At 43.0% G+C, this 24,541-nt stretch overlaps 1 protein-coding gene across 2 annotated transcripts in view; it reads right to left on the bottom strand.

The window, feature by feature from the left end:
• Window positions 1-23,103, bottom strand: part of fgfr4 (fibroblast growth factor receptor 4) — a 59,700-nt gene extending 36,597 nt beyond the window's left edge. The window contains exons 1-2 of one of the 2 annotated variants that reach the window (XM_043704025.2): window positions 22,225-23,103; window positions 8,325-8,609 (exon numbers count right to left, since the gene is read on the bottom strand). In XM_043704025.2, the coding sequence (XP_043559960.1) occupies window positions 8,325-8,430 (106 nt within the window). In that variant the 5' untranslated portion in view covers window positions 8,431-8,609; window positions 22,225-23,103. The remainder of the gene's footprint in view (window positions 1-8,324; window positions 8,610-22,224) is intronic. The other variant, XM_043704027.2, reaches the window with a different exon arrangement.
• Between the last annotated feature and the right edge of the window lie 1,438 nt (window positions 23,104-24,541).

Here is a 24,541-nt window from a genome sequence, read left to right as displayed (position 1 = left end):
CTTGTGTAAACAAAACCCTGCCTCACTCATCTCCTTTAAGTTATCCTCCCCCTCACCTAATACCTACGCTCCCTAGTATTTGACATTGCCACCCTGAGAAAAAGACTTTGACCACTCACTCTATCCATGCCTCTCATCATTTTATATACTTCTATGAGATCATCCCTCAGCTTCTACATGATCTAGCGAAAACAATCAAAGTTTGTCCAATCTCCCCATAATAGCTAATTCGCTCCAAGTCAGGAAACAAACTGGTAAACTTCTTTTGAACCTTCTCCAAAGCCTCCACAAATTTCCTATAGCATGGCAATAGACTGCACACAATATTCCTGTCATCCAGGATTCATCCTCACAGGAACATGCTGGCTCTGAACTCTAGTCAACCTGTCTTTAAAAATCTCCCACATGTCAGATGTAGATTTACTCTCACACTATCACCCCCCAGTTGAATTTCTCCAGCTCCTGCCTAATACTATTGCAATTAGCATTCCCCAATTTAGCATTTTCACTGATGATCAGTTGTTTCCTGTGGCCTTCTCCTTGACTATTGTAAGATTTACAAAATAACGATCACTGTTCCCAAAATGCTCCCCCACTGCAACTTCAATCATCTGGACAGGCTCATTCCCCAATATAAGGTCCAGTACTGCCCCTTTCCTAGTTGGACTAACTATATATTGTTTCAAGAAACCCTCTTTGATATACTTAACTAATTCTGCCCCATTTTAGTCCCTGGCACTCAGAGAGTCTTAATCAATATTGGGAAAGTTAAAAGCACCCACTACAACAAGCCTGATTTTTTACATGATCAACCTACATAGCTGTTCCTCAATTTCTCGGTAGCTATTGGGAGGCCTATAGTATAACTCCAGCATAGTGATTGTACCTTTCTTATTCCTGAGTTATACCCATAATGCCTCAGTGCATGAGCCCTCTAAGGTGTCTGTCACAGCTGCACTGAGAGATTCTCCTTAATCAGTCATACAGTTCCCCCACCCCTTTTACACCCCTCTGTATCTCACCTGAACCATCAAAACCCTGGAATGCTTAGCTGCCAATCCTGCTCTTCCTTCAACCAGCTTTCTGTTATGGCTACAACATCGTCATCCCATATACTAATCCAGCTGCTACGGTCATCTGCTTTACCTGTTATACCCCACGCATTAAAATGAATACACCTCAGCCTGTCAGTCCCGCAATGTTCATTAACTTGATCCTGCCTATACTTACCATTAGAGTTACTTGGTTTAATCTCTATCTACTTCTCAATCACTCCTCGTGCTGACCCCTGCCACATTAGTTTGAACCCTCCTGAGTGGCACTAGCAAACCTCCCTGCCAGGACATTGGTGCCCATCCAGTTTACGTACCAAGCCATCCTCCTTGTATAGGTACCGCCTGACCTGAAAGAGATCCCAATGATCCAGATATCTGAACCCTCCCTCCTACACCAGCACTTTCAAGTATATTATCTTCTTATTTCTGGCTTCACTAACATGTGGCACACGGAATAATCCCAAGATTACACCCTAGATTGTTGTGCTTTACAATGTTCTATAGAAAATATGCAGCCAATAGATTGCTGTGCTTAAGGACAAGATTGTACATATAGGTGGTCGGTCAGCTCAATGGTTGGTTCATGATACAGAGAGATGCCAACAGCGTGGGTTCAATTCCCACACCGGCTGGGTTACCATGAAGGACTCTCCTTCTCCCTGTGTCTGAGGCACGGTGACCCTCAGGTTAAACCACCACCAGTCATCTCTCTCTAATGAGAGAGCATCCTGTGGTCTGCTGATATAACTTTTTATTTTACATGAAAGACAAAATTTTCTGAGATTCACATTCTATGCAAAGCACCAGAAGTTTCTGATATAATGTTGGTCAGGCTAAAGTCTAACTCATCTGGAAAATATTTGCCAAAAAAATGAATACAAACTATTCAAGTCCAAATATGATGTATATACATAACTTTGTGTATGTAGTTATTTAATTGTATAACTTACTATAATATAGTTTTATAAATAACTCCAATGGCTAGGTTGGGCTCTGATAGAATTGATTAAATCCAGGATTTTACTGTTGGGCTAATTTGAGTATTAACCTTAATTTTGGACCATGTTTGAGGAGGGTCCTCTCAATGTTGAGTCCGTATATATACTGCATCTTGTGGTGTTAAGCCATACTTGTTTGTGCCAAATTGTCCAATTTGAACTCAGTCAAAACTAGCCTCAGAATTCTTGGACTGAACAGGAATAAGCTTGGCCAGGATTTCTATTTGGGAATTACTGTCCAGTAACTACTAAATTGAAGGTGAGATGTAATCAATCCTCTGAAAGCTTTCTAATATTCATTTGTCCATGCATAAGGAAATACTTTTTGTGTGTTTGCTGGAGAATTGCAATCTGTGCAACCAGAAAGGTAAAAACTTTGTTATAATTTTCCTTCAGATATGTTTGGAATTCATGTTGTAAAGCTTGGTCCATAATTTCCCTTTTGTTAATTTCAATTAATTGTAAAAATTCACTGGAAGTCCGCAGTTAGTCTCACGAGAGAGCCAGTTTTTTGGAAGCAGAGGAATGAAAAGTGAAATAAAACTTTTTGAGGAAAAGAAATTGATTCATTCCTGACACTTTACAAAAAGTGACATTTTGCATGAGTAAGTCATATTCTGTAAACACACACTTTCTTTTGTATTCTCAGTGGTCTCTTTATCTCTTACGCATTCCCTCACAAGGGTATGTCTTATGCAAAACAAATTGAAAAGCTGCTTTCCAGCTCGTTACTGTCCCAGCTTCCAGTAAGAAGCTGCTGTCTTTCCCCTGCCTCCTGTCTGTATCTTTGAATTAGAAGTTACTGTTAGGCTCCTGTTTTTGACTTCCAAATGCTGTGGCCTTCTCCTTGTTTGCTGTCCCAGCTGGCAGCAAACACAGGCCACTCTTGGGTCACCAAGTGTTAATCCTTGCCCTCTGGGAACATGGCAACAACAAACACAAGATTCAAAGCCAGCCTGCCTTTCTCCATAGGCACTAGCCTGGAATTCCCTGATTCCTTCTCAAAATGACAGAGATTGAGTCCCACACTGGGAAGCAGACAAAGCTGCCTCTTCTTCCAACCCTGACACATGAAGAAGTTTATTAAGATGTCATTTATCTCCAGCTGTGTTAAAGAGATGCAGACTGAATCAAATGCAACCTGCTCATGATGCCTTTTAACTTGCCCAGTAGAAAACAGACATTGTTCCAGAATGCTCGACATCCGAGGTTGATGGAATCACTCCCATAGTATGCATTTTCAGAATCAGAAGCACAGGGAGAATGTAGCAAGTGATACATGCTGATTTCAGCAATAAACCCACAGTTCCTGAGACTGAAACTGAGACACAGATTGACATCTACTGACATGCCATATTCACTGACTCAAAATCAGTAACTAGAAAATCCCAAAGCCTTTGAGAGAATACAAGGAAGATCTGGGAAGCTAAAGGAAGGAAAGGAAAGTGACAAAAACCCGCAAGGCAACATAAAAGTGTGGGAAGCTAAGCTTTTTTCAAAATTGATGGTTTATTAAAACTCTTCACAGGATATGAGAAGCAGTGGGGGATGTGATCATTCCACCTCTCATTGCATTTGCCTTCACTATGTTTTTCTAATAATAAAAGTCATTATTTTAAAGAATTATAACACTTTGAATACAATACTTGCTCTACCCAGGCATTTATTATGGCATGCCAGTGAGAATTGTAAAGCCACTGTTTCTGCAATACTTTTATTTACTGCTCCTGCTTTATATCAAAAAACATTAACTCTATTGTGTGAGGGTAGAGATCCACTAGCTCCCTAGTTATACCTCATGGCTCAGCTTCTTTCTCAAGTACACTCTCTATAGTTGCTTCCCTTTCGGTGAATGGTTCCTGCCTTTTAGATTCGTAAGTTATCTGAGGTTCCTAAAAAGGGGAAAAATACTCTTGGGATAAGAGTTCATATGTTAAAGAAGCTTCTCCCCCTCCTGCACACTTAGCAAATATTATTATTATTTTTAAGAACATGTCTCCACCACAACACTTGTAGATACATCATTTGATGTGATGGCTGAGAAATTTTAATTCATTGTAAGCTCTTGTGCATTTATTTAACTTTGTTCTGCTTCAGTTGAGCACTCGGGAATGTGAGAATCCTGATTAAGGATTAGCTAAATTAATTCAGGGACTCACTGACATCACTAAACTATGCAGATCAGATGATCCCAGCTTCAACACCAAATCTATTGTGTTTCGCTGAACTCAATGGGAGGGTATTTGGAGATTTCCAATTGACCTCAACTCACTGTCCTGATTATTGGGAACAAGATCCAGAGCTTCCTGCAAGGAATCCGTTTAGTGTGGAAGTTGTTTGGGCACAGGATTAGGCTGTTCATCATAACAAGCTGTCTAAATTCAAACAGGATGAAGTATCATGGGACTTATGTCATTCTGTGGCCCCCAGTAACAGCTCAGTGAAGCAGATTGCCACTAAATATTGTCTGAGTAAATAGCAAAAGAAAACCTCACAACATGTGTATACCTACTACTTGAATATTTTCCTTGGCATCAGGTAGAGCAGAGTAGAATCTGAAATTTACCCCAATCCACCAGAAGGGGACCTTTTTAAGGGTGCAGAACATAGGGTGACAAGGGCTGAAAACTGTGTTAATCCCCACAATAACCTTTTTTAATTAATTCAAAGAAGAAATGTAAACTATCTTTCCCTTGGAGCCCTCCGTGTTGTTCTTAAATAATGCTGCATTAGCCCATCCTCTCATTACCTCCTGTTGCTCTCTGTAAATAGCTTTTAATCTTCACACACCACCTGCTTAGACAGAGCCTTCCCTTGGCCTTCCTTATCCCTCTACATTGACTCTTGTTCTGACAAAATCTTGATTTTAACAGTTTTATGCTTACTTTCCAATTGTTAATGGTCTAACCCTGTCCTGTTTTTTCTCTATCTCTCTAATCTACTCTAGTTCCTAAAACCTTTGGAGATTTTATTGTTCTAATTCTGCTTGTGCACTTCCGATTTTACAATCTCCCCTCTCACTAATACTTTTCTTAAAATGTATTTCACCTGTCCTTCCTTACGTGCCTCAAAACACTTCTGTGAAGAGCTTTGTGATTTCACATTAAGTTTCATATAAATATGTTTTTGTTGTTGTAAAACACTTTGGGCCATGGAGATTCTGAAAGGCAGCTATTATATAAATGCAACATTGTTTTCTTTTGTGTAGAAATTTCTCATATATCATGCTCAAATAGTTATGGGTCTGATATCAGTTATGTACCACTCTCCTTATTGACATGGATAATAAGTCTAGTAACTATTATGCGCCCTGCAGTTTGACACAGTGTATAGATCTAGTGCTTTATCAATTAATTGCATGTTATCTGGATTGACATAGGTATGGATGGAGCATTAGTTATGTACATGTTCTCTATAATGGCACATTGACTGAAGAAGGGCCTGTGCCCGAAACGTCGAATCTCCTGTTCCCTGGATGCTGCCTGACCTGCTGTGCTGTTCCAGCAATAAAGTTTCAACATTGACACAGATACTGATCTAGTATGACTGGAGTAGATCAGGGAATCATTACCACCTGCAAATTCCCACAAAGTCACAAACCTTCCTGACTTGGAATTACATTGCCGATCCATGATTGGGTCAAAATCCTGGAACTCCCTTCTTAATAACACAATCAGTATCCTTACACTCCAAAGTTTGCAGCAATTCAAAAATGCAGCTCACCACCAACATCTCCAGGGCAATTGCAGACGGGCAATAAACGCTGATCCGACCAGCGATGCTGCAACCCATGTCTGAATAAAAGCAGAGGTGAACATTTTCCTTATACTGATGCAGATAGACAAACTTAGTGGACTGGATTTGTCATTGAAACTTGTTTTCTGTTACTTGGAAGAAACTATGCAGCACTAACAATAACTCAAGGCCTGACTGGTTACTTTAAGACACATTTCATGATCAAGGGAATCATATAAATAAGTAAGTGTCAATCACTGGTGAGATGGATGGGTCTCCATGAGGAGGATAAAGCTGCATATTCTATACAGGAAATAATTCCACTTGGACAATGGAAACAGAGATATGTTCATGTTCAACCACTGGTCATAGTTTGGGGGTACTTTTACTAATTAGGACACAATGTAAAATTGATGCAAGTGGTATAAATTAGTTTAATTCCACACAATCTACTTAACAAAATAGCTAGACTGTCTATTAACATTTATGGCATAAAATAGATTTGAAATGAAAGTAATAATGGAAGATGCATTGTGAAACTTCCAAAGATAAGATTTTGAACTTTGTACAAAACTGAGGTTTGTACAATTCAAAAAGAACTTTCTGGAGTTTAAGAGTGAGGCAGTGGATAGAAAAGGAGACAGTGATGCTCCTTCTGCAACCAAAAGCCTGCTATTCATTAAACAAGCAACTCTTAATTGGCTTCCATGTCTGCAACAATTAAATATTCCTGAAAATTAGCCAAGTTCTTTTACCCTCCATTCAAGAGGAGCAGAGCAGAGTTGCTTGCAGGCCGTGTGAACTCCACGCCTCGTCTTGGCTGTTGATGTGTGAGACGCTCGTTCCATTCATAATAAACTGACAGCCTCTGTTTCTGGTTCCACAGATTGCAGTGGGGCAGGAGGTGGGGGTGGGGGTGGTGGTGGCTGGATTGTCTTTTCCAGAGTGGCAGCTGAGCGTTCCCCCCCCACCCCGCCACACAACCACCACTGGCCTCGCCAAGAGCCCTGGCACCCCCTTACTTCATCGGTTTTGGCCTGAGGCCATGAATCTCACATTAAAGCTCAGAACACTGAAGGATAGAGTGACACACAGAATCGAGCCTGAGCGGGTGCTCTTTATACACAAATGTACACAGTTCCCAGGGACAATAACTGGGCCACCACTCAAAAGCAGGCTAGATTACAGTGCGCATTTCTGTGGACAAAGGCCTCTCTCTGGGTCGAGACTTTGGGGGCAGCATGTGAGACAGGCTAATGAGATCTCACGCAGCAAATCCCTCAGTAACTGCACCATATTCTAATATTCCTCCTTTAACCCTTTACACACCAACAAAGATTTATATGTTACAAACCACACAGTGCTCCTTTAACAAACTTTAAAATGTGCTGTTTCCTCATCAGTCCATTACTCTACAAGTTTAGAGAATCCATGTAGAATATTTAATAGCATATTAAGAGAGCTTCTTCTAATAATTCACCTGATTAAGCCTGCAAATAATGGAGCTGGAAAGAACAGAAATAGCTAACTCAGCACAGAAATAGCTACCTCAGATGGCAGATCCTAATAAACCTACATTTGTATATTCTCTCTATGACCCTTTGGTCTGCACTGGGATTCATTTATTAAGAGGGAGGTGAGGTTTTGGCCCTACACTTGGCTCACTAGGTATGTAAGTGATATTGAGTAGAATTCCCACTCCAGATAGCGAGCCAGCAACTGTGGTTGGAAATGAAATGTGCTGATGTTCAGTGAGGCCAGAACAGTGTCCAGTTGTGATGTTTCCCATGAAGAAATGTGCATTGGTTCCACATGAAGAGTGGTCATTTGAGAAAAATATCAAAAGGTGTCTGGTGCCATGAAGCAAGTGATGAACATGTTTGTGAATGGAGGTGGATTGAGAGACAGCAGACAAAAACATTGTTGGGACTTTCTTCCTCTCTGGGTGAAGTCTCTCAACATGTTCACAGCCTTCAGTCCTGCTCAATTAATATGTTGCAGTTTTGTAATAAACAGAGACCGTTTGCTGGAATTTTATAGATTAGTTTCTTTTTCTTGCTCTTTATTTGTGAGGTCATCAGTCATCTTGTGATATGACTTCACTGGCAACAGCATTGTCTCAGTCAAAAGATCATTGCACTGGAATCTTTGGACTGATTAATAACAATGGACAGTGGGCTAAGCAAGTCAAAGAAAGTACTTAGGATTATGTGTTAACACAGTCCAAAAACAGAGGAATTTTTGTCATGAAGCTTCAAGGCAAGAAGCAGTTATAATGACTTGTTCACGAAAGAGAAAGAGAATGAAGATTCCAGTTGGAGTTAGCAATGGACAAACATCAGTCCAGAGGTCAGTCAAGAGTTGAAGTTCAGTTTACCTGGCCTCATCCAGAACTCTTTTGTCAGACTCAAGTAAGGAGTGATCCTTGCAAGGCTACAAGGTTTAGTGTATTTGCTTATTGAGTTTTTGCCAGAGCTCTGACCGAGAACTGTGCATTGCCATCTCATACTGAATTAATACCTTCTGTTATTCTTACCTGGTTGCGTGGTCTTCTCTTCCAATTTTGATTCAATGGACCTCAACACAGTGAATGCAATGAGAATGAACAAGTAGAGACACAGTTTATACAACACGTGGCTCATTCCTCTTCTTTTGAGCACAACTTAAATTTTAAACTTTCCAATCTTTTGTCACTCAGCTGCTCAGTGCACTCATTGGCGATGATGGGGGATGGAGGGCTCTCCAACTTTGTGTGTTTTAGTTGTTCTTTTCTCTTATTGGCAGAGGCCTGTGCATTAGTTCTTCAACTGCTGGATGTCTGCTGGAAAAGAAAATAAAACAATCAGCTCAAACTGAGCAGCTTCCTCTGTGAACATGGTATTACCACCAACTACTTTGAACATGAATAGCGTATGACTTTGCATGGCACACAAACTAAAATCCTTTACAGGGTCTGTGATCCAATTTGCTCTGAAAATTTGCTCTGACCTGCTGCGCTTTTCCAGCAACACATTTTCAGCTCTGATCTCCAGCATCTGCAGACCTCACTTTCTCCTGTGATCCAATTTGCCAGACGAAGCTAGCAGTGAGACTGAACAAATACTTCTCATTTTCTGTATCGTCCATGGTTTCAGTCACACGACATTTAACACATACTTTCAACCCAAGAGTAAGAACATTTGTGCATTACAGTGTGATCAGGATCAACTGATGAACATGGATACAGAAATCAATTTGGCATATCCTAGCAGACCCATGTAGAAAGACACTATATTCTCCTCAACAAAGCATCAAGTTACTTCTTAAGATTCCAATCGTTTTGCCTCCCAGTAACCTCTGAGAAGCAATTCTAAAGAATTATCACTACTTTGCGAACAGAATCATTTTATGAATATCAGTTGCTGTTTGGTCAGTCTGTGCCATGGTTATGATGTTTCGGTGCAATTGACTGGCATGTTCATCATCACTTCCTTCTTAAAGAAAATCAGCAAGATTGAAATGAACAAAGCAAGTTTGAATCATTTGGATAATTAGTTCCTTTGCTGTTCAGTCAGGTAAAAGCTTGCTGGTCAGAGTCCTGTAAACACAAGTGCCTGTGCTGACTAATCCATCTGTGAATCCCAGCATCGATAAGTATCTGTAAAGTCCAATGACCATTCCCTGTATGCGATCTTTGAATCATGAGGCACTCTTCAATTTAACAAAGATACGTGAATATATCTTACTCTGCACACAATGGTTGTGGGGAAAAATAATTATTGAATTCAGACAGAAAGGGAGAAATTTTCCCATTGATAGTTAGTGTGTTGTAGGGTGAGATTGACGGCAGTTGGTCCACCATGGCTCAGCACAATTTTACTCATTCAAACTCTGCCCTTCACCTTATTAGAAACAACAAAGAACAAAGAAAATTACAGCACAGGAACAGGCCCTGCGGCCCTCCAAGACTGCACTGATCCAGATCCTCGATCTAAACCTGTCGTCTATTTTCTGTACCCCTCTGCTCCCTGCCCATTCATGCATCCATCTAGATACATCTTAAATGACCCTATCGCGCCCACCTCTACCACCTCCGCTGGCAACAGGTTCCAGGCACCCGCCACTCTCTGTGTGAAGAACTTTCCACGCATATCTCCACTAAACTTTTCCCCTCTCACTTTGAACTCATGACCCAGAGTAATTGAGTCCCCCACTCTGAGAAAAAGCTTCTTGCTATCCACCCTGTCTATACCCCTCATGATTTTGTAGACCTCAATCAGGTCCCCATTCAACCTCTGTCTTTCTAATGAAAATAATCCTAATCTATTCAACCTCTCTTCATAGCTAGCACCCTCCATACCAGGCAACATCCCTGTGAACTTCCTCTGCACCCTCTCCAAAGCATCCACATCCTTTTGGTAATGTGGTAACCAGAACTGTACACAGTATTCCAAATGTGGCCAAACCAAAGTCCTATACAACTGTAACATGACCTGCCAATTCTTGTCCTGAATACCATGTCCGATGAAGGAAAGCAAGCTGTATGCTCTCTTGACCACCCTATCTACCTGTGTTGCCACCTGCAGAAAACAATGGACCTGAACATCCAGATCCCTTTGCATCAGTTTTCCCCAGGACTTTTCCATTTACTGTATAGTTTGCTCTTGATTTGGATCTTCCAAAATGCATCATCTCACATTTGCTCAGATTGAACTCCATCTGCCATTTCTCTGCCCAACTCTCCAATCTATTAATGATGCAGCTGGGCTCTTTGACCTTTCCTTGGCCTAACATGCAGCCAGATTGGCAGAAGAGCTGAAAATGTCCACCATTCATGCTGCTGGCGCCATGTTTAAAATCCAGTTGCACACCACATCAGACACTGTTAACCAGGAACGAGCCCTCACATTGCTGTACTCTAGTCTCAATGTTTAAGGAGAAAAGAACACTCGCTCCCTGCTTTACAGACAGGGGTGTGGAGGTGTTAGTGGATGGGATAGTGGAGAGGAAGACAGTCAGCCTGGGTACAGATCCAGATCCCTCATTCCTGAAGAAGGGCTTGTGCCTGAAACGTCGATTCTCCTGTTCCTTGGATGCTGCCTGACCTGCTGCACTTTTCCAGCAACACATTTTCAGTACAGATCCAAGCCCAGGTCAGTGCTGTCTGATGGGTGAAGATGAAGACAGCAGTGTAGGAAGAATGTCAATGATCTTCTGTGAGGATAGGTGCCATACCTTCTCTTTGCTACCTCACACTCATAGGTTCACTACGTACTCCAACTGTCAGTGCACACAGCTCTCAAAGCTCATGAACTACAGCTCTCACTAATATATGCATCAGACCCACTCAACAGCTCTCACCAACCTCATCCTCCCAAACTACTCACTTTTCCTGCCTTCTGTGCTTACTGCTCACTCACTGAAGATATCTCACCAACCTCTCCGACCTCTGCAGCAATGTTCTTCTATCATACTCAGTGCCTCCTTTTGTTTCATTGCAGGAAAGATGGGCCCAATTCCCAGCCTGATGCCTCCACAGCACCCTCACTGACCCACCTTTAATCCTCTAGACTGGTTACACTTGTTCTTAGCCCAATCCCCAGACGGCATGGACACAGCTCCCCGGACCAAGCGCCTGACTGACTGTGGCCAACCTCCAGGACTGGAATAGGACAATTCTCTTGACTGGCTGTTGTGGTACACCTTGATTGACTGTAGCCCACTCCACTCCATCCCACCCCCCACCCAACCCCCCCAATCCCCTTTGAATTTCACCCACGGCCATTTGGTTGAAGCACATGCACTGTGTTTGCTGTGTAAACTGCTGTCATGTGCTGCAGATGTGGCACCTGATGTTCAATGCTCCCCAGTGTGGTGAGCTGCCTGCTTCTTCTCTGGACTAAAAAACAATGCAAGCCATAGAGACTGTAACTGAGCACTATAAACCATGTGTGCTAAGAAAGCAACGTGATCCAAGGTCAGTACTGAACTCAGTGAGTTTGTGCTAAGCAATGTGAAGTAGACAGAGGCTGGCAGCCCTCAGGTAAGTCCAATGTACATGAGTCTTAAGAACTGCATGACCTTTAAGTGTGTCTTTGCATGTATCACAAACTAGGCAAAAGTGAGGACTCAGATGCTGGAGATTAGAGTCGGCATTAGTGGTGCTGGAAAAGCACAGCAGGTCAAACAGCATCCAAGGAGCAGGAGAATCGATGTTTTGGGCAAAAGCCATTCATCAGGGCTTCATCAGGTGTAACACAAACTGACAGGAGATGCAAGTAGCAGGTGTCCCTGAGCTCTCAAATGTTGAAGGGATGAGATGGTGTGTGAGCTGGTCTTAATGCACGTGTGATAATGTGGTGAGGCCAGTGGTTCACACCAATGTCAATTTGTGTGGAAGAAATTGCAAGGAGGATGGTGTCCGTGGTGCATGCAGGGACATTGTTGTGAGTAAACAATGAGATGACATTGGAACAAGCTTTCATCGAGGTGCAACCACCAGCTACTTGTTCAGATTTACTTTGGGAATTTGTGCTGCCCTGCTTCTCGGGGAAGGAGAGGAATATTGGAAATGGGATATAAAGAAGGACAGTTAGGGCTTTAATGAGATGTAATTGCATGAAAATAATATAGTTGGCACTTACTAGTGAGATTCTGAAGTTTTCATTTGAGGGTCAGGAAGAAAATTGCAAACACCTTTCTCGAGATTCTGATTTTTTCATTCTCTACGTTTATTCCATCTCGTTTTTCACTGCTCACGGTACACTAGTGATGGGAAAATATTGCCCCAAATCTTGTGTATTGTTACCATTCTGCTCCTTCAGGCCAGATTTTTATGTCAAAAGTCCCATCTCTGGATAGGAAAACAATCTATTTCTCAGTGTCTTAAAGAAACTCAATAAATGCATGTTCCTGTTGTGAAGGCACAGCTGGCAGTGGGAAGGGAAAATGCGTTGCCCATTGTAACACTAAGCAACATGCAAATGAAAAGGTTTTAAGTTAGTTTCAGGATCTGTACTCATTCAGGGTAATAGGGCCTTTAGCTGTAGAGAGGAAAATTCAAACTGGATTTCAATGTCTGACCACTGTCCAGCAACTCATTTCTTGAAGTCCAAATCAGATTGAATGAAAGAAACAATTCCAGTTCAGCTGTGAAGCTCCCCATAGATGAATAGTTTGCTTACATACAATAACCCAGGCTCACAGCCAATGATTTTATTTTAAAGTGATGAGCACCAATGGTGTCCAGAATTCTGCATCTTCAGAAGGTGGGAGGGGGAACTGGTAAAAGCAGAATGCTTTATAAAAGTAAGGGTCCCACCGGTGACTGAGCTAATACAGCTCATTAAAAGGGTGCCACCTCCCTTTCTCAACAAAGTCCGATATCACACACTGTGTTCACTCACTGGACATTGTCGTAGTTTCAAGGAGTCAGTCTGGTTTTGAAAGAGACAACATCCTCTTGCCAATCCAACCCCCCCCCCCACCTCCCCCCGCTAACTCAAGATCACAGGAAAAGATGCTGTATGCTTGATTAGTTTCTTTAACTTGGGAGTACAACAGCAAACAGTTGTGAAAGAGCCAATCTTGACTAACAGCGGGCTCTCTGTCTACTGAAAACAGCATGTCCGTCTCCCTCTCACTCTCTCTTCCTGTTGTTTTAAAGTTTGGATCCGAAAGAGCTTTGCTCAAGACAGGGGCGTAATTCTTCTGACGTCCACTCTCACTTGTCTGAGCCATCAAGGGCCATCTGTTCATTCTGCTGTTATCACAGTGTTGACAAAGAACCCTCTTACTTCCCAACATCCCCTCCCGTTACCAGCCTCTCCTCCCTGACTCTCTGACATGCAGCCATTCACTAACTATAAACAAGCCTTCCTGAATCTCTGAAGCTTAGAGCTCCGATACTTCAACACTCATGTTTATCTCAAACGTTTGTCATTTGTCTAGCATTTGTCAAGTGTCAAGTGGACTAAGACAGAACCTTTTTTGTCAGCTCGTGCAAGCTATTCTATTAATAATTAGACATAAAATTCATATAGTCTGAGTTAGTCAGTATCCTCATCTCCTTTGTCCCGATCACAGTGATGTGACCATGGACTTTGGTTTTCAGTTAATTTATCTGTCAGCTGTCCTGATAACTTAGTGAACATCATCAGTGAATCTCACGGTCAAACAGTGTGCTGCTGGAAAAGCACTGCCGTTCAGGCAGCATTCGAGGAGCAGGAGAGTCCACGTTTTGGGCATAAGCCCTTTATCAGGCTCGAAAAGTCAATTTTCCTGCTCCTCGGATGCTGCCTGATCGGCTGTGCTTTTCCAGCAGCACTCTAATCTCCAGCATCTGAGGTCCTCACTTTCTCCTAGTGAATCATACAGGTCAGGAAGATCCCGGGATGGATTGTCAGTTCAGTAAAAGGTGCTATAAACAGTTTCCATGGGATGAATTTTACCAGAAATTGGCTGTGTCAATTTTGATGAGCCTCTTGTAGGGTTTCTCTCCATGAGTCCCAGCCAGTTTCCTCATGTTAATCTTTTCAGGCTCACCTCATTACCTATGCACAATGCCCCTCTGACATTCTGCTTATCGTATCTCACTCTCACCACAGGAGAAAGTACTCACCACTGTCAGGTCCTTCCCAATTCCTTGTCCATCCTGAAAGCCAGGATATGCTGCAGATAAACACCATCAGTCCCAGACCAGCCCTGCTCAGTCTATGTGAATTGCCCCTGGCATGTCAGACTGAGGGAAACTGGCACCCTTCCCTGCCGACAGGGGCCTGGAGATGCTGGTGAATAGGGACATACAGAGGAAAGCTGTGCGCTTCCTTCAGGACTGGCACAGGACACCACACCACCACCAGCCTGCCTGAGGCGTGCCAGTTTGTGAGGTTTCCACACTCTGGGAGAAGGCAGCAAAGTAGGAAGAAGATTAATTAACTCCTCTGCTCTGTGAAACTAAGTGCCTCCATCTACTACCTACACTCATTCTCTTCTTCCACTTCACACACCCTCTACCAAGGATCACGGTCTCTCATTCTCAGTGTCCCACAGCCACCTGATCCCCACATTATTAACCCTGTATGACCTCAGTGCTGCTGAAGCCCTCTCTCATGACACCTCATCACATTTGCCCCACTGGCACCAGCACTGACAGTTGGGCCACTCACTTCCATCTCATTCAGTGCCTCTTGTTATTTCAGGAGTAAAAGCAGCCACATTAGGTCAGCACATGATGGGGTGGGGGTGGGGGTGGGGGTGGGGGTGTGGGTTCAACAAGGACAGGATCCTGACCCTGACTGATCCAAACTGCCAACTGACTGTACCCAAGTCCTGGACTGGCATGGGAGGTTATATTTGACTGTGTGTGTCAGAACCCTGACCGAAGGGTGTCTCCTTGAGTTTGACTGAGGACTACTTGGCTTAACCTTTGTGGTCTGTTCACTGCCTAGGCTGTTGGCAGATGGTGCAGGTGTGAGGTTGGTGTTGCACTCTGACAACCAGCAATAAGTCTGTGCCCTTGATCACTGACTGCTGACAGGCAGAACAAGCTACATGGCTTTGTGAGTGTGCTAAAACACAGGTCAAGGCAGACATACAGTGAGTCTTTAAACTCCAGCTGATGGTACACAGTTTAAAAACGCTTGGCAAGATAACATAGCAAAGGCAGAAATGCTGTGGCGTGTTCGAGTCAGTATAAAGTGATTGAGCATGAAGATAGCAAGCGAGAAGTCCCGAGGTGCACCTGGTCAAAATCCATGTGCTGGGGACCATGTCCCACTGCACACCATTTCCTGACAGCAGCGATGAAAGGTTTGGATTTGAACTAATGTTACAATAAAAAGCTCAGGGATATTGTACATGGATCACGTGTGTGCCACCAGAATGTGGTAAGGCTGATAGATGTCTGATGCCACAGTGTCCATGAATGTGGGATGTATGCGGTCGCTCCCTGTGAAGCACACCCTGAAATTTTGGTGACTGCTATACCATGGAGGACGAAGGAGCAAGCGGCAAGCTAGAGTAACCAGGAACCTGCTCGACTTTCCTGTCGCATACTGTCACCATCAAGTGGGTGGGTGAATGGGAAACTGCACAGAAATGAAGTGAGATTAACTAAGGCTGGCTTGTTAATGCACGCCAATAACCCTCTCACAACTCACTGGTGAGAATCTCATCTCACTGGACTAGACTTGGGTGGAGAATGGCATATTTTGTTCTCCACATTGAGAAACTCCTCACTGCCGATCTTGCACGATTTCACAATTTTCTCGTCAATTCCCACATTCAGTGGCTGTGATGATCCCACCCCATATGAAAGAGAGAAAGCTTGGACCAACATGTGGGTGAACGTGTGCAGACTTTAATGGCTTGCACAGATTGCAATGATTGCTGCCGCTGTGAACATTGAGACTAGAAATGATTAATAATCACTTTAATACGTTCCTGGAACAGCTGTTGTGATGGCACTTTGGGGAAAGACCACTGTCTAAGGTCCTTCGACCAAAGTACAATGTGACCCTACCGGTGCCTCAAACATATGGCATAGGCCCCAACTGGTAGAACTAGAAAGTGGTCCAGCTTCTGGGCGGCGCGGTGGCTCAGCGGTTAACACTGCTGTCTCACAGCACCAGGGACCCAGGTTCAATTCCTGCCTCGGGCAACTCTCTGTGTGGAGTTTGCACATTCTCCCCATGTCTGCATGGGTTTCCTCCGGGTGCTCCGGTTTCCTCCCACAGTCCAAAGATGTGCAGGTCAGGTGAATTGGCCATGCTAAATTGCCCATAATGTCAATTTATGGGCACATAGTGTCAGGTGGATTAGTCAGGGGCAAATGTAGAGGAATGGGTTTGGGTGGGTTGCTCTTTGGAAGGTTGGTGTGGACTTGTTGGGCCGAAGGGCCTGTTTCCACACTGTAGGGAATCTAATCTAATGAAACACGTATATGGAGTGAACAGCATAGCTCAACGTAGGCTTGTACACAGAGCAGATGAAGTGTCAGATTGGCACAAAGACAAACTCAGACAGATAGACTGACTGAGCGTGGTTGATAGACTCCAGTCTCCTTACACAGTGAGAAAGGTAGCTCCGTCCCATGTTAGCAGACTATTGGCTTGGACAGATAGAGACAGACTGGCACTCTCAGGCAGAATCTTATCACCTCTAAAGTTTTCAGGCATTGCAACCACACGGTGTTCCCAACCCCACACAGCCCAAGTCACAATATGATGAGAGGCTGCCTCCATGTCCCTGTCCAATTAAGGAAGGTGGGCAGGTCATGGATGCGTGTGCTCCAGTGGGAAGGTCAGTGGAAACAACGTAAGAGGTAGGTGCTGCTTAGACAGAGAGCAAGTCAAAATGGAGGCACTGATGAAGACTCCAGGTTTCATAGCAACCAATCAGCAGGAAAACTCCTCAATTGGAAGGCTCTTGTCCATGTTTGTGCCTGTCTGTTCCTGCCTTGTGCTGCTACTGCAGTGGCATGGAGAACAGCCTTTAGTGTCCCTCTACCCTCGCACCATGAAGTCACCTTTGACATCCTGTCAGATTGCTGCAACTGTGTACTCATCCCATAAGATTTTATATTCATTCAAGGCTTACAGGGATTGTAGGGTGAGCATTTACAGCTCGTGCCAATTGCTGTTGAGACTATTTAAGATTCATCCATTTTTGGAGGCGTAGAGTCAAAGAGATACACAGCACGGAAACAGACCCCTCAGTCCAACTTGTCCATACACCGGATACCCTAAATAAATCTAGTCCCATTTGCCAGCATTTGGCCTATATCCCTCCAAACCCTTCCTATTCATGTGCCCATCTAGATACCTTTTAAATGTTGTAATTGTACCAGCCTCCACCACTTCCTCTGGCAGCTCATTCCATACACGTACCACCCTCTGCATGAAAAAGTTGCCTCACTGGTCATAGAGTCATAGAGATGTACAGCATGGAAACAGACCCTTCGGTCCAACCCATCCACGCCGACCAGATATCCCAACCCAATCTAGTCCCACCTGCCAGCACCCAGCCCATATCCCTCCAAACCCTTCCTATTCATATGCCCATCCAAATGCCTCTTAAATGTTGCAATTGTACCAGCCTCCACCACATCCTCTGGCAGCTCATTCCACACACGTACCACTCTCTGCGTGAAAAAGTTGCCCCTTAGGTCTCTTTTATAATCTTTCCCCTCTCACCTTAAACCTAAGCCCTCTAGTTTTGAACTCCCCCACCCTGGAAAGGATATTGTTTATTACCCTACCCATGCCCCTCATGATTTTATAAACCTCTATAAAGTCACTCCTCAGCCTCCGACGCTCCAGGGAAAACAGCCCCAGCCTGTTCAGCCCCTCCCTATAGCTCAAATCCTCCAACCCTGCCAACATCCTTGTAAATCTTTTCTGAACCCTTTCATGTTTCACAACATCCTTCCTATAGCAGGGAGACCAGAATTAAATGCAGTTTTCCAAAAGTGGCCGAAACAATGTCCTGTACATCTGCAACATGATCTTGCAACTCCTATACTCAATGCACTTACCAATAAAGGCAAGCATACCAAATGCTGCCTTCACTATCCTGTCTATCTGTAACTCCACTTTTGAAGGAATCTCCTCGGATTTTACCATTAAGTGTATAAGGCCTGCCCTGAATTATCTTTGGATCTACAGTCTCATTTGGCCAAACCAGGCAAGCATGGCCAATTTTCTTCCCCAAAGGGCACTATTGAACCAAATGGAATCTTACACCAATCAATAATAGCAGAGAATATCTTACATTTCCAGATTACTTAATTAATTGAATTTTAATTTCACCAGCTGCTGCTTTGAGTTTTGAATCATCGCCCCTTGAGCTTTCGCTTTTGTACGAGTCCAGCGACATTAGCACCATGATATTGTCTCTCCTTCAGGAGCATATTGCTGCTTAATTGGCTGCAGGCCACTGAGGAACTCTTGGAAGCAGCAACGTGTAAGGGAGCTGAAAAAGTGTGCAGACAAAATAGAGAGAATCCAGTCTTATACATGAAGAAGACGTTAGGCCTAGATTGACAATGCAGGCTATATCATGAGAATGTGCACATACTGGTAAACAGTCAGAATTAACATTTCCTCCAAGTATTCATGGGGACGGTAGGAATGATATGACTGCTCCAAGCAAACTGATCCTAGTTAAGATAACCTAAGTTATTATTTTTGAATTCAACTACAAGCCTCATACTAGAGGACTCGGCTTCAAGTGAGTGAAAGAAAGTTCCAGGCTGATATGGAGAAATCCTCTTCCACAGAATAAATAATTAACATGGACTAAACATCTGAAAGAGAATGGAGGCAAAACCTGGAATCATTTTGGAAAAACAACTGGATGCTGTAGTGAGGCGATGCTGGGATTTCTCTTGTGTGGAATGGACAAATTACCTCTCTCCTCTGTATCACCTCTGTGTTAACCCCACGTGCATCTATATGTAAACCATCAACTTCAAGCATACCATCCGCTCACTTGGTCAAACATTACTCCAGCGAGAGTGCAAAGCAGCTTTGGGAATAAAACCTGCAATCACTTTGTTTATTTAGAAAATAGCCTGAGATAAAATACCTGTTGTGTTACAAATACTTATTCATTTTTTAGAACCAGGTATCTCTCTGTCATCACACAAACCGCATTGCTCCATTATATGGAGATGGTCAAGTAATGCAAACCAAAACAGTGATTTCTTCAAAAGCAGACAATCAATAATGTGGGTTAAAGACTGGGATCAAACACAATCTTCCAATACTTTCAAATATCAACTTGCTGCATTATTTTGCTCTAAGGAATCAGATTTAAATTTTGATATTTACAAGATATTTGCAATGCATTTGATGATGAAAAAGCAAGAAATATAAAGTCAGCATTGATATGTTCCCACATTCAGGTTAATATTTCGATTATATTCCAACAGGACTACAAACAAATACAGCTCTTGTTTTGTAAATTCATTCTCAAGCCCAGTTTTACAGGGTCAGTTACCCTTCAGTTACTCTCCTATCCTTAACCCAGGGATGCTGAAACTAATGCTATGTACTTGTCCATGAGAAATTATAAATCAAATCTGGTGACATCCCTGTCCTAATGTCCCATTTACACACTACCTTAATAAACTGAGAAACTGGAAGAGCCTCTTCATTTACTTTTAAGTATAATTATTCTGCACTAGGTTTGACGTGAGGAGTAGTAATTCCATAGTTTACAACAGTTTGCATAAATCTCACAATTTAAGTGAATGCAACGATCCACCACAGTACTCGACTCATTTCCTGATCTTCTCCATATCTGCTTGCCCAATATACTGGCCCTTTTGTGAAGTATTTCAGATGTGAACAATCAGTCTTGTAAAATTTCTGTTGTATTATGGACTACAAGATCAGTATGGATTTCAATATATCTTAATAAGATTTAAGGTTTTATTGTAAAACCATGAGAACATTATATCTGTGCTTACTTACTGCAGTGATTTCAGTGCAAACTAACCTAAGGAATAATCTCTCATTACAGTCACTCACATAAACATTGATAAGAGCACACTGTTGTTCCTGCCTGTCCACTGGAGGCACCTTTAAACAATAATTAATAAACATTTGAAAAAGCATGATTGTACATTGAGCACTGGCTGGTCTGATGGGGACTAGTGATTTCCTGTAAGGAAGCTGATTTTTCTTTAAGTTGTCAGAATGAGTTTGACCCTTTCATAACACCTCCACTGTGAGTCCCAGAAGATCCGCTCTCATTGATGTCTTTCTGACTATATGGGATTTCCAATTCACTGCAAGGCAATGGCTTTTAAAAAAACGAGACCTATAGGTCCTGAGCATGGGGCTAGGACTCATTCTAAGAGCTCATATCCCGACAAAACAGAGAATGGTGTGGTCTCACTACAAGAGTGAGTCATTTTAAGACTGGATAGGAATGAAATTTGTGTCCTGAGCTGGTGTGAGAATGGTAGGACAATAAATATATATGCAAGTTGGTGATTGTTATTAGATTAGATTAGATTAGATTAGATTACTTACAGTGTGGAAACAGGCCCTTTGGCCCAACAAGTCCACACCGACCCGCCGAAGCGCAACCCACCCATACCCCTACATTTACCCCTTTAACCTAACACTACGGGCAATTTAGCATGGCCAATTCACCAGACCTGCACATCTTTGGACTGTGGGAGGAAACCGGAGCACCTGGAGGAAACCCACGCAGACACGGGGAGAATGTGCAAACTCCACACAGTCAGTCAGTCGCCTGAGTCGGGAATTGGCTGGATGTATGATGGCAAAGAAAGATTAGTGCAAACAATGAGGAAAGGTGCACATCGCAATATTTTGTAATCAAATGCATTTAAGAAGGGAGTTAGTGGGATTTACAGTTTTTACAAAATAGGCAGTATCTGTAGACAAGAAACTGTCACCAGGAAGTACTAATTCTGTAAATTTACAGTTATTTTGTAATGTTAGAGAAACACAAGCTGTGCCCAATATGGAAAAGCTTTGCACTTGCAGGATAGCTTTCTGATAGAAGCCCAAATGTGGCAGCAATCCTGCACAGTGTTTGTGACTTCACATCAGAACGTTGCTGTGAAAGGACTGGATCAGAATGAATTTTACACTGTTGACAAGTTCATTTCAATTAACGTTGTGCAGTTTGAGTTAATCCATTAGAAAATTCTTTTTAAAAAGTTACAAATAAATTCTAACTGCTGGCTGTACATTTCTTGAAAGTTAATTTTGGGGGGAGTAGGTTGAACAGTTTTTGTTCTGTTTGTAAATTGTGATCTTACTTAATTCCCCGTGCATGGCTTTACAAAATGTTCCACAGGATTAAACTTAACATCGACTTCACTCTCACGGCAACTAGATTTTTTTTTGTTGTGGAATGTCTTCAGGATTCTACATATCTCACTGCATTCTACAACCATTAACTAACCAGACCGAAGGAAAACAGCGTTGTTCAGCACTTTTCTCATTTTGATATTCATTCTTCAGGTGATTGTGAGTAATGAATGAAACGATGTTGCTACAAATACAGGGGGGGGGGGGGGGAGGCTGATTTCTGAGATATATCTCTCCCCCATACTGTCCCAGTGCAAAGAAACAGATAACTCGGTTTCGCCCAGTAGTACAAACTGTTTAACACAAAGAAAATGCAACGTTAGAGATAAACTGACTTCCCTGAAATTAGACATTTTTTAAAATTGGGACAAGTCGGCTACTGAGAATACAGGGCTTTGGACTAATTCACCCTGAGAAGCTTTTTGATTTTCCAAATGATCAGTCCACCCCCGAGAATTAAATCCCCACAATCTGTTCCATTCTGGTGTCGATCACTGTGTGATCGGGAGCTTCTGTCTGTGCAGCTTCATTTACATTGACAAACGCACAGAGATTTACAGTATATGCATCACTGTTACTGCTCGCTGAGTGCTGCAGACCTACCTTTCTGGGAATCTTCAGTACATCCGAGCGAAGTTTAATAACCGCCGAAGCAATTCCTCAGGCTGGTCCATGCAACGTCTCAGTCCATCAAGGTGTGTGTGAGTGAGAGAGAGAGAGAGAGAGAGACGGGACAGGGAACTGAGGGAATCCCAATGTCCTTCCCCACAACGCACACTGACAAGAAAGTCGCTCTGAGAGATTCTTCAAGCGATGTACTCCAGTCAGTCTGAGTCAAAACCCATCCAAAAGCAGTCGCTTGCAGCAGTGGGAAGCTGGAGCCACCGTTACACCAGGAGAGGACAGGGAGATGGGCACAGGCTCACCAACTTGGTCTCAAGCTTAGCTTCAGGAATCGTTCTCAGTCCCTGTCTCCAAGACCGTTTCCTTCTGCTTAATGCCAACTACTTGCTTCCCAGGAAAGTTCACTCCCCTGGCAGTCCCTGTGAAATGTAATTGTTACCAGGAGAACCTTGCTGCAGCTTTGTGAACCTCAGGCACAGGCAGTGTCAATTTTACCTGCTGGTATCTCCCTTCCAGCTTTCGGCTTTCATGCTCTGGCTGCAACAAGCCAGTTAACTCCACAGCACACTGCTCTAGGCGGGAAGCGAGCTAGTTACACACTCGGATCAGCGAAGAAAAAGTTTGTAAAGTCTATCTGTCCCGCACAAAGCCGGTACTGAGAACGTTACTGCCAGAGAGAGAGAGAAGTGTGTCCAGGGACTAGCTGCAGACCCCACAGCACTGAGAGCCTGCTCACACTGCACACTGACTGGCTCAGACACTATTACCAGAGCCTGTGCCCTGAAGGGGTCAGCCGCATTAGAAATCTCAATTAGCAGCTCTCGCGTTACACCCACTGTTTGCTGGAAGGTTCTATCTCTCACTCAGTCCGAGGTAACAATAGGGAGCTCAAAGAGAAGGAGGTGGCTCAGTCCCCTGGCTCCTCCTCTCTACCCCCCAGCTCTGCACTCAAATCCTTTCACACACTGGAAAGAGAAAAGGTAGCGTTTGTCCTTATCTGTGGAGAATAGGATTAACCCTTTTCAATGCAAGCTCCTCACTGCACCAATGACAACCTGCTTCTGCTACAGTACATCGTCATTTCTAAAACACTGCAAAAGAGACTGACAAAGAGGGAATTCTTCACATACCTTTGGTATTGAGGAGCTGTAGGTGAAAGTCGACATTTGAAAGCAGATATAAATAATCTTTCTTGTCATTAATCTCTCTCTCGCACACATTACTTTGCTAAGAAGTACTTGTATATGTATTTATATCTGCCTATTCCTCCTTGGCCCTTCTCTAATTGAACAATCTGTATCAGTTCCTATTGCTGACGGCTGTTTGATCACAGGTATTGATTTGACAATTGGTATTTCATATTTTCTTTCCCCTTCCTCCCTTGGAGGTGCTAGTTCCTGTACTGGCTGCTCTCCAATACCTCCCAGAAGGTGCTGATTCATTTCGATTACTACTAAGTCCTGCTGCCCTGCACTGTCTCTCCTACAGTTGTCTATTCTTCAGCCCATGAGCTGAGACAGCAAGTGTCAACAAGCTGTCTGAGTGTTGGGTGCCAAACTTGATCTGGTTTTCATCTAGGATGGAGCCTTTCTGATTTTTTGCCTCTCCCACAGCCCAAAGGCACCAAAACTATTATCACTTCAGTTAGGCCACCCTTGTTGAGATCAACTAACACAAACGTCTCCGCTTCTACATGGCTCAGAGCACGTTGATCAAATAAAACTCTTGTTGCAGCTTACTGGTAATTTATTTCATTATAGCATGTAAATCATTGCAGAGAGAAAAATAAAACAACACTGATGTACATTTCTATGGTGACTTTAACATAGGAAGATGTCTAATGGTAGTTCACATGAGCAGTATGTAAACAGAAGATTGTGCTTTTCCATATTGTGCGATACAATAAGAAAAGTACTTCTCTGAAATAGAATATTTCCATTCGTGATTAACCTTTCTCTTCCAAAGAGATCTTCCCTCTTCACATTGACAAAATGACTTTGCTCACTTAACCTCTGTTTTTTATAGCTCTTTAATTTTAAGACAGCTCTTAAGAAATGTGTATTTTCTCACCATTTTCTCCAGACCTTCGCATATCTAACAAGCTCATTCCCTCTCAGTGGCTGAGAAAAATGTCCGATGTAACCTGTGCATTTCCCCTCTTTATGGTAGAGCAGCTGCCTTTTATTTATTCGTTCTTGGGACTTGGATGTAATTGGTTGGGCTGGCACTTACTGTCCATTCCTAGGTGCCCGTGAGATGGTGGTGCCTGTGAGACGGTGGTGCCTGTGAGATGGTG

The sequence above is a fragment of the Chiloscyllium plagiosum genome, unplaced genomic scaffold (genome assembly GCF_037043375.1).
Source record: "Chiloscyllium plagiosum isolate Xiang-an unplaced genomic scaffold, Cpla_swu_hap1 HiC_scaffold_16, whole genome shotgun sequence".
Lineage (NCBI taxonomy): Eukaryota > Metazoa > Chordata > Chondrichthyes > Orectolobiformes > Hemiscylliidae > Chiloscyllium > Chiloscyllium plagiosum.
The sequence above is the reverse complement of the archived record's forward strand: the minus strand, read 5'-3'. Positions and strand labels throughout refer to the sequence as shown.